The sequence below is a fragment of the Arachis ipaensis genome, chromosome B02 (assembly GCF_000816755.2).
Source record: "Arachis ipaensis cultivar K30076 chromosome B02, Araip1.1, whole genome shotgun sequence".
Classification (NCBI taxonomy): domain Eukaryota; kingdom Viridiplantae; phylum Streptophyta; class Magnoliopsida; order Fabales; family Fabaceae; genus Arachis; species Arachis ipaensis.
In genome coordinates, this window is record NC_029786.2 from 14,924,792 (window position 1) to 14,935,033 (window position 10,242).

Below are 10,242 nucleotides of genomic sequence, written 5' to 3' on the forward strand. Positions count from 1 at the left end.
ATAGTCTTTATTTATTGTACTCTTTATTTCATTTGCACCACAGTTTAATTTCTTAGTTTAATATTAAGTATAATTACATGATAAAAAATAAATATCTTTAATTGGAATTAGACGCAATAAAAAGTTAAAGAGAAAAACTTATATCAAACATTTTAAATTAGATACATTTTATCGATCTATTTCCTAGATCAAGCGATGATATGTAGAATTTTTCAATAAGAGTGCATAAATTGTTTATTTCAAGAATAAAATCCACGTACATATATACCATCCTTTGATTTGAGAAATGAATTTAAAAAACTTAATTTAATTTTGAAGTAGGCCCAAATTAAATTAAACTAATTAATATATTAACATTGCAAGTTCACTTTGGTTAGTTGGTAGACAAAGACAAAATTTATGAATGAGACCGTTGTCAAGCACAAGGCATGTTAGTCCACACGTTCTTTTGTCAATTCAGAGCAAAATTAAGCATTAACAATCAAGAGAAATATATATGAAGAGAGTTTATTTTTCTAACCATTTTATTAGGTAGACAAGAGAAATTAAAAATGAGGAATGTTAGGGGCAGCAATATTTGTGATTTATAGCCATCAAATAGCCATCAATGAGACTTTTAATGGTATGAGATTAATGTGAGATTTCATCCAATGACTCACTCTTCTTTGATGGTTACATGCTGGCCAGAATTTGATAAAATTGCTGGCCCTCTAGACTTTTCCAATAAAAATAATGTGAACATTTTTTAATCTATTGTTTATATTATTTAAAAAAAATATTGTTTTTCTTATACTTTTTCTTTTTCTGATACTCATTATTATATAAATTATTTTCAAATATGATAAACATGATGAATAGACAACACATATGAAAAGTACCAGACTCAAGTAAGAGAGAGAGTAGACAGGAAAAGAATTCAAGAAAGAAGAGAGAGTACAAGCAAAGTACGTGTAGAGAAGAGAAAGAAGATTTTGGTTGAATCTGAAGTATATTGGTAAAGTGAGTTCCAATATCATGCAATAATAGCTTAGCTCTAACTACTTATAGCAGTGGAGTTACAGCTGTCATGAGCTAAACTAATCACTAACAAACTAATTGCCATTTGCTTAGTTACAACTAACTAACTAACAAATTGATCACAAGCTAACTAATTCTGTTTACACTAATTTAGCATCTGCTGTTTGGCTGTTCTTCAACATTAAAGCTATTGTATCTATCATGACTCTCTTTATGACCCTCTCTACCGAGCCTGCTTTCATCAGTGGATGTCTCCAAACTTTCAACTATTAGTTCTGTTCTGAACTCAAGAAAGCACCACTGGGCAGTGGTTTTGTCAACACGTCAGTTAGTTGCACAGTCCTAACATAACTTACTTGAATAACTCTTTTTGTAACATAGTCTCTTACAAAATGGAGATCCATTTCAAAATGTTTTGACTTAGAATGCAAGATTGGATTAGCAGCAAGCAACACAGCACTCAAGTTATCACAGTAGACTGATGGAGCTGTTGTGAGAGTTTTGTTCTTAGTTCAACCATAAGGTTCTTAATCCAAATTAGTTTGGCAACTAAGTCAGCCATCGCCCTGTACTCTACTTCAGTATTGGATCTGGCAACAACACCCTGCTTCTTTGAACTCCACGAAACCAGATTGCTCCCAAGAAAGACACAAAAACCTCCAGTGGACTTCCTATCATCTGGGTCCCCTGCCCAGTCAGAATCACTATAAGCTTTGATGGTTTGCACATTTGTTTTATGTAAGTGTAAACCAAAGCTAAGTGTTCCTTGCACATATACCTCAAAATTCTTTTTACTAATTTCCAATGCTCTTCCAAGGGATTTTGCATAAACTGTGAAATTTTGTTTACTAAGTATGCTAGTTATGGACGAGTGACTGTGAGGTATTGTAGACTTCCCACAACTGATCTGTAGAGCTTAGAAATCTTGAATGGGGAGCTTCCAAAAGCAGAAATCGAACTGAGGAAGGTAAGGGTGTATGACAGGGCTTACAATGTTCCATTTCAGCTTTCCTGAGCAGATCTCTGGCATATTTCTCTTGTGAGAGTAATAGACCTCCATTAGCAGTCTTGGTGGCTTGAATCCCAAGGAAATAGTGAAGCTCACCCATGTCTTTCAACACAAATTTGTCATTCAGCTGCTTAATGACTTGAGAAATTGCTTCATCTGAGTCTTCAGTGATGATTATATCATCTACATATACCAGGACAAATAGTGATGAGCCATTTTTGAACCTCGTGAAGACAGCAATGTTAGACTTTGTTGAATGAAAACCAAGGTGCTGGAGAGGTGTTGACAGCTTATAGTACCAGGCCCTTGGAGCCTGTTTTAGATCATAAAGGGCCTTGGTGAGTTTGCACACTAGAGTTCCATCTCCAATTTCATAGCCCTTTGGTTGTGTTTCATATATACATCTTCGACCAAATCACCATGTAGAAATGCGTTATTCACATCAAGCTACCTGATTCTCCAATTCCTTGACAATGCTAAGGTGAGGAGTGAGGACAATGCGAATTGAGGTTGGTTTTACCACTGGGCTGTATGTCTCTGTGAAATCATACCCAGGCCTTTGAGAGAAACCCTGAGCTACTAGGCGAGCCTTGTATTTTTGGAGACTTCCATCAGGGTTGTATTTAACTCGAAAAATCCAACGACTACCCACAGCCTCTCTCTCCTGAGGGAGAGGAACCAATTTCCAGGTTTGATTTTGCATAAGTGCAACGTATTCAGCATCCATCGCAGCTTTCCACTCAGGTTTGGCAAGGAATCATTGACAGTCCTTGGTTCAATGCTAGCTAGAAAGGATCTAGGCTTTAAGACTCCACTCTTGCTCCTTGTGATCATGGGGTGAACATTTTGATTTGATGCTGTCGAGACTGAGTGATCATCATCAAAAGGAAGAACAATTTCCAAGTCTGAGATAGGTATTCGAATGGGTGTGGCTGATGGTGCTGTAGGTACCGGTGAAGGTAAGGTAGGAGAGGTGGCTGTGATAGACAAAGAAGGAGATCTGGACTCTGGAATACTTGGTACAGTAGGTACAGGTGAGGACAGGAGAAGGGGTGTGGCTGTGATGTTTGGTGCAGGATGTGGAGACCTTGATTCTGTAATGTTAGGTGAGGGTTGAGACATGTTCCTATTTAGTAATGGAATGGTTGGAGTTGAGTGAAAGTCAGAAGACAAATCAAGCTTGGTTGTTGAGGGAGTTTTCGAATTCTTGAAAGGGAAATTCTGTTTATCAAAGATCACATTGCTTGACATCACTATCTTCCCTTCTGTAGTGAGGCACTTGTAGCCTTTGTGCACTATATTATAACCCAGAAAAGTACATGGTGCTGATCTGAACTCCAGCTTGTGCCTATTGTATGGTTGCAAGTGTAGAAAACACAAACAGCCAAAGACCCGAAGGCTTGTGTAATCAAGTTTCTTCTCAAACAACTTTTCAAATGGTGACTGGTCTCGCAACACTGATGTTGGTAACCTATTTATTAAGTGAACTGTCATCATGAAGGCCTCTCCCCAGTACTTAATTTGCATGCCTGCACCTGCTAGCATAGCTAAGCCCTTTTCAACTATATGCCTATGCTTTCTCTCAGCACTGCCGTTTTGATGATGTTCACGAGGACAAGAAAATCTGTGCAGTACACCTTGTACCTGTAAATCCTTAGCCAAGCTCAAAAATTCAGCAGCATTGTCAGATTGAAACATTTTAGTTTTTGTGTTCAAGTGCAACTCAACCATTTGTTGGAAACAATTAAAAACTTATTTGATTTGAGATCGAGTTTTAATGAGGTAGAGCCAAATGTATTTACTATAGGCATCAATGAAAATGACAAAGTAATAGTTTCCATTTAAGTCAGGTATTAGGGCAGGGCCCCAGATGTCTATGTATATGAGTTGCAGGGGAGCAGTATATAAGGTATTTGAGGGAGGATAAGAGAGTACATGAGACTTTCCAATACAGCAAGAACACTACAAAATTCTTGCTTATTTGTGGAATTTTTTAATGGGGTTATTATAAACCTCCATAATATATTTTAATGATGACAATTTGTAAAACCTCCTTAATTCATTAAAAATAACTCCCACAGTTTAAACAATACTAAAAAAATTTTTAGCCCAAATAAATATTAGCCCATAACAAAAATTGAAAAAAAAAAGAGCATTCAGAAGAGGGGCTTCGAGCGAGAAAGAGATAGAAGGAGAAGGACCTCTGTGAAACCCTAAAATCTCGATCTCCTTGCCGTCGCCATTCATCTCCTTGCCGCCGTCGTTTCCTCCGTCAAAGCATTGCTGGTGGAGTTATGAATGGAGGACAAGGTGATCGTGGAGCCTCTGAATTTTTGTTGACCTCTCAGAGTGACGATTTGATTCAAATTGAGATTATAGGATGTACAAAAGAACCTGCCGAAAAGTTGTCTCGACCAATCGGATCCAACTTCGGTAATATTCTAACTCTAGATTTCATGCTACATTCATAACTTGAAATTTCTTGCAAAGTAAAAAATTTTAAACATGTGAAGTGTGTTTCTTTCTTCAGTGCTTCTTTCCTCATAATATGGTCTAACATATTGAGACTCCATTGTTTCTACTAAATGCAGCGTATGATTCGTGGCAGGTAACCTTACACTACTTCCATCCCTCAATTGAAAAGCTACACTTGACAGTTCTATCGAGAATAATACCTACTAGAAAAATATTATATTTACTATAATTCTTTAAATAATGATGTAATTCTTTCTTGGAAGTTGCCAGTCTTGTCTGGGCTATGCCCTTGAATATTTTTTTTGTGTCTCTTTATATATATATATATATATATATATATATATTAGCTTTTTGTCATGGCTCCTTCAGAAATTATTGATTATTGAACTACTGTAATTTGGTATTTAATTTTGTGCAGGATAATTTTGGTAGACTGCATGATAGGAGCAAAGAAATACCCAAAGTAATGAAGCAATTTGGTCGCCTTTTTCCAAATAGAATGACTATACAGTTGCCTCAGGTATCACCATAGATTAATATTATTGTACAATTTGTTTGGTTGCCATCAACAGCTCATGGATCAGTTCTAATTTGAAACTTGTATAGGATGAGACCTTGTTTTCTGATTGGAAGCAGCAACTAGAGCGTGATGTCGAGATTATGAAAGCTCAGTCTAATGTTGTCAGCATCCGCATGGTGAGCCTTCAAACATCTTCTGTCCTTTATTTAATATGCCTTTATTTATTTATTTTGTTTTGTTTTGCTATTCTCCTTTTTTTTATTGAATTTGTTCAGTGACTAGTATGTTGATTGTCACTGTACACTAAATGCTCTGGCTTACCAAACAAAGCGCATTCGATGATATTGGAGCTTTGGAAAATGTGAATGATGCCTTGAAAGAATTGGTCATGCTTCTTCTTCAGAGGCCGAAATTATTTTGCAAAGGGCAGCTGGCTAAGGTAGAAGATTCTCTTTAGTTGCATCTAGTGATTTGTCAAATACTTTTTTATGTAGATTATGTAATGTCTTCAGCATCTGATATAATTACTTTGTTATTTGTATATTTAGCCTTGCAAAGGAATATTGCTTTTTGGCTCCCTTGGAACAGGAAAATTTATGCTTGCAAAAGCTGTATCAATCGAAGCTGGAGCAAATTTTATCAACATTTCAATGTCCGGTATTACTTCGAAGGTACTAAAAGTTTTACAAATTGAAATTTCTATGTTCTTTATGTGCTTAAGCAACACGGTGATATCATTTTTGTTTGTTATAGTGGTTTGGTGAAGGAGAAAAATATGTCAAATTAGTCTTTTTACTGGCCAACAAGATTGCTCTAAGTGTTATTTTCATTCATTAATGTTATTAGTTCATTAATGTCTGCTCACATGAATTTGCTTCAGTTATTTTTCATTTTGTCTTGTATTGCATTTTATGTTGTTTGAATTTCGAATCATATGTTGCATATGATGGTTATTGTTTTAGTATTTTGATATTGGAGTAAGACATTATTGGCCATGTCATTGCTATATTTTATGGATAAGAAGTTAGTAGTTGTTCTCAAAATAAATAAAAGCTTTTATTTTATTTTAACTATTTGTCTCTTTCTAATTATTTTTAATTTGAGAATATGTAAATGAGACGAGATTAATGAATAATTTGAAATTAAAAATAAAAAAAATTACAGGATTTGTGGAGGTTTGAAAATCTCACAAAATAGTTAATTTTTGTTAAATTAAAAAATAATTTGTGGGAGTTTTAAATTGCCACAAAAGTGATTTAAAACTACCACAAAAGTTTAATATAAAATCCCCCACTAAACACATACAAAACCCCCACTGAATAGATTATGGAGGTTTTTAAAAACTCCCACAAAAGACCTCGTGGCACCTCAAATTTTGGGGATTTTAGAAACCCCCACAAACCATTTGGTGGGGTTATAAACCTCCACAAATAAGGAAAAAAACTGCCATAAATAAACAAAAACCTTGTAGTGGAAGCACAAGATTTTTTATTTAATGAAACAACAATATTACCAAGATTTCAGCACAGAGGAAACAACATTATTTGCTGGATGACCTAATCTATTGTGCCACAAGAGAAATTGATCAGTAGTGGACACATTTAAGGAAAAGGCAGCTGTGTTATTTGATGAAGTGAAAGATGGAGTGAAATTGAGGAACTTGTACATTCCCTTGTCAACTTTTTTCTGTATAACAATCTCTTTAGTTTCTTGAGATTTCACACAGCAGCCATTAGAATGAAATTCAAAATAGACATCATTGTCACAGCAGAATTTATATACACTAAATAAGTTCTTAGTGATATCAGGCACATATAGTAATTTGCTTAACAAGAATTTTTTATTGCTCAAATCAATTTTAAAGAAAGACTTTTCAACAAGGTTGATATGCAAACCTGATCCGTTGCCTATGATCACTTGGTCTGCACCTTCATACTTCTCACCTTCAATTAGATTTTGCTGGTGTGAGGTCATATGGTGTATAGCACCTGAGTCTGGAAACCAGCCTTGATCTTGTAATGTTGCAGGTGTGGCCAATACATTGCTCAAGTTGGCTTGTGATGCTTGCAGAGTTTGTGAGTTTGTGCCTTCATATTGAGTTCTAGAGCCTTCTGCTGGATCATACCTATACCAGCATGTCTTGGCAGTGTGTCTAGGCTTGTCACACACTTGGCAAATAGGCCTATTACCATTAAACATTCTTGAACCATTATACTGCTGCTGCCTTTCATTGTTGAATATTCTTGCCCCTTCAGCACCACCAAAACTTGGATTATTGTAAGCCTGAGTTCCAAATCTAGAATTATTGTCACCAGATTGACCATTATTATAGAAGTTTCTACCACTTCTCATCTGTCTGCCACCACTTCTACTTCTGTAATCTCCTCTAAAGCCACCTCTTTAGTTAAATTTCTAAGAGTAATCTGGTGAGCTTTGTGCCACATTTGCTTGTATAAACGACTCTGGTTTTCGAAACCTCTCTAACATACTTTCATGAGTTAATAGCAAAGCCTTTAATTCTCCAACCGAGATGCTCACTGGTCTTGCCACTACTGAGGTGATTACTGAGCTATACTCTTCGGTTAGTCCATTCAGAATAGCATTTACATGATCACTCTCACGCATTGGTTCTCCTACTGAAGCTAAAGCATCAATTGTTCCTTTTAATGCTAACACATACTCATTTACTGAGTTTCCTATCTTAATACTGCTCAACCTGTGTTTCAATTGCATTATTTTTGCTTTGATTTGTGAAGAAAAGTGATCTTCTAACCTTTTCCAAACTTCATACGAATAGATGCATCCTACCATTTGAGTGGTGAACGGCTTTGTCATTGAAGCAAGAAGCCACGATTTGAGAAGCGCATCTTGTCTCTTCCATGCAGCAAACTCTAGTGTTACATTTCCTGATTCATCAAGCCTCAACGGGATTCCTTCTCCGGTAATATGGTGAAGCAAATTTTGGCCTTCGATCGTTGATTCAGCCTAGTTTTTCCACTGCAAGAAGTTGTCATCGTCGAGTTTCATTGAAATTGGGAAAGAGGTGAAATTTAGAGCTGTGTTCAATTGATTCATTGAGTTTTCAGATCTTTGACTTTCACTTGCCATTGAACTGAATGAAAGAAAGCTCTAATACCATGAAAGGTACCAGGCTCAAGTAAGAGAAAGAGTAGACAGAAAAAGAATTCAAGAAAGGAGAGGGAGTACAAGCAAAGTATGTGTAGAGAAGAGAAAGAAGATTTTGGTTGAATCTGAAGTATATTGGTAAAATGAGTTCCAATATCACGCAATAATAGCTTAACTCTAACTACTTATAGCAGTGGAATTACAGCTGTCGCAAACTAAACTAATCACTAACAAACTAATTGACGTGCTTAATTACAATCAACTAACTAACAAATTAATCACAAGCTAACTAATTCTATTTACACTAATTTAGCATCAGCTAATATCTATCAACGTACAAATTAATTAACTTTAACATTTATATATCTTATTAATTTTAGTACTTCTGAAATATAAACCGATATAATGCATGGGTAATTTACTAATTACTCTAGTAAATATATTCACAAGCCACACACACAAACCCGCAGGAGGGTGTGTTTGGCGTTCAAGTTACTTTCTTTTGATCTCTTCAATGTTTAATCTCCATTTTCCATTTTGTAGTATTCAATTCAACCCTTCAAAGTTCAAGTTTAAAATGTCAAGCCAAACATATCTTTTATTAGTAATTTAAGCAAACTCAAGTAAAATTCTTAAATAAAGGTATTAGATAAAAATACAATCATTAACGTGCTTTCTTCTCGTTAAACCTTTTGAAGTGTATTGAATTCAAAGAATTAACATTGTTCAATTCAAAGTCAGCTCAAAAACGATTTTTCTCATTCTAAAGTCTAAAGCAATACCTACCCTTATGATATTGCATTGGCAGCACACGCAACAACCTTATATATGTGTCAATGTGTGTCTGTAATCTTCATCAAATAAACATTAGTCATTTAGATTAAGATCTCTCACAGACTCTGATTTTATATACCATTAAGATCAACATAAGATACATATATACGAGGAACTCATCATGTCGTCATTCTCTCACAATTATAGGAGGTTCGTGTTGATAGCTATGGTGATGGTGTTGGTGATTTTGATTGGTTCTCCTAAATATGGAGAAGCATGGAGGCCATTACTACAAGATGAGTTCATGCAAATGCTTCCAAAAAGTTCTCCAAACCCATCAAACGGGGGCGGTACTAATGCTCATCATGGTTAGCCATAATAACCTAGGATTTTATGTTGTTGTTCCATGTTTTTCTATTAATTATTAATCTTGTTTATTATGTTTGTATTATGTATTTGTTAGTTTTGGTGTTAATTGGTGTAACGTTAATAAGCTTATTATCATAATGGACCTTTGCTGTAATCTTCTTCTTGGGAAATGAAAATAATGAAAAAAAAAAGTATTTTTCCATTTTAAAATATGAAAACGAGAATATATACAATCATTATACAATCCTCATTTTAGCTGTATTTTTGTTCTTGTTTCAAATTAAAAAATGTATATATATATCAAATTAAAGTAATTAATTAATTCAAGTTTTAATACTAAGTACAAAAATGTGTCTTATATATTAAAATTCAGTTAGCATAGTTAGTCAGTATACATATTTGTCTATATTTATACATATTAATTGACATGTTTTTCTAACTAAACAATCGGTAATTAGAATAATATCAAATTTATTATAGTAAAATAATTAAACCTGAAACAGACGAATAATTAAATTTTTTTATAGTGCTATGATAAAATTATTTTACAAAATTCTAGATATATACTTTCATATATACGTCGGGGCAGATTGGTGATTATAGTATGATGTGATAGGTGCTCAAATAACATTGCATCAATAAAAATAAATAAGATATTTGTAGTAAAAGTTATATAAAAATATTATTTGTGTATTAAAAATTAGTTATTAGATATTTGTGGGTATTTATACTATGCAAATAAAATTTAAACAACAATTTTATACTTTGAAAATTTAAGCTGTTAATTAGTCACTACTATTTAATTTATAGTTAGTTATTACTTATTAATTAGTAGTACTACACTACTACTTACCAAGTCCACACGTTATGTTCTTAACTTCTTATATATGCATGGTTCAATGCAGAAGTAATATTAATAATAAGAGTTTTAACTTTTATGCATCCATACTGT

General features: G+C 34.2%; 1 protein-coding gene and 1 long non-coding RNA gene across 2 annotated transcripts in view; one reads left to right on the forward strand and one right to left on the reverse strand.

The window, feature by feature from the left end:
- The window catches only part of LOC110268734, a 17,928-nt gene that overhangs the window by 4,383 nt on the left and 3,303 nt on the right, over positions 1-10,242 (reverse strand). The gene's annotated exons all lie outside the window — the stretch shown is intronic.
- On the forward strand, positions 5,317-9,500 carry LOC110268731 (suppressor protein of bem1/bed5 double mutants-like). The gene is made up of 3 exons (XM_021115554.1): positions 5,317-5,460; positions 5,570-5,692; positions 9,129-9,500. Exons 1-3 carry the CDS (start codon positions 5,329-5,331, stop codon positions 9,183-9,185), a joined length of 312 nt encoding a protein of 103 aa, XP_020971213.1. The 5' UTR covers positions 5,317-5,328; the 3' UTR covers positions 9,186-9,500.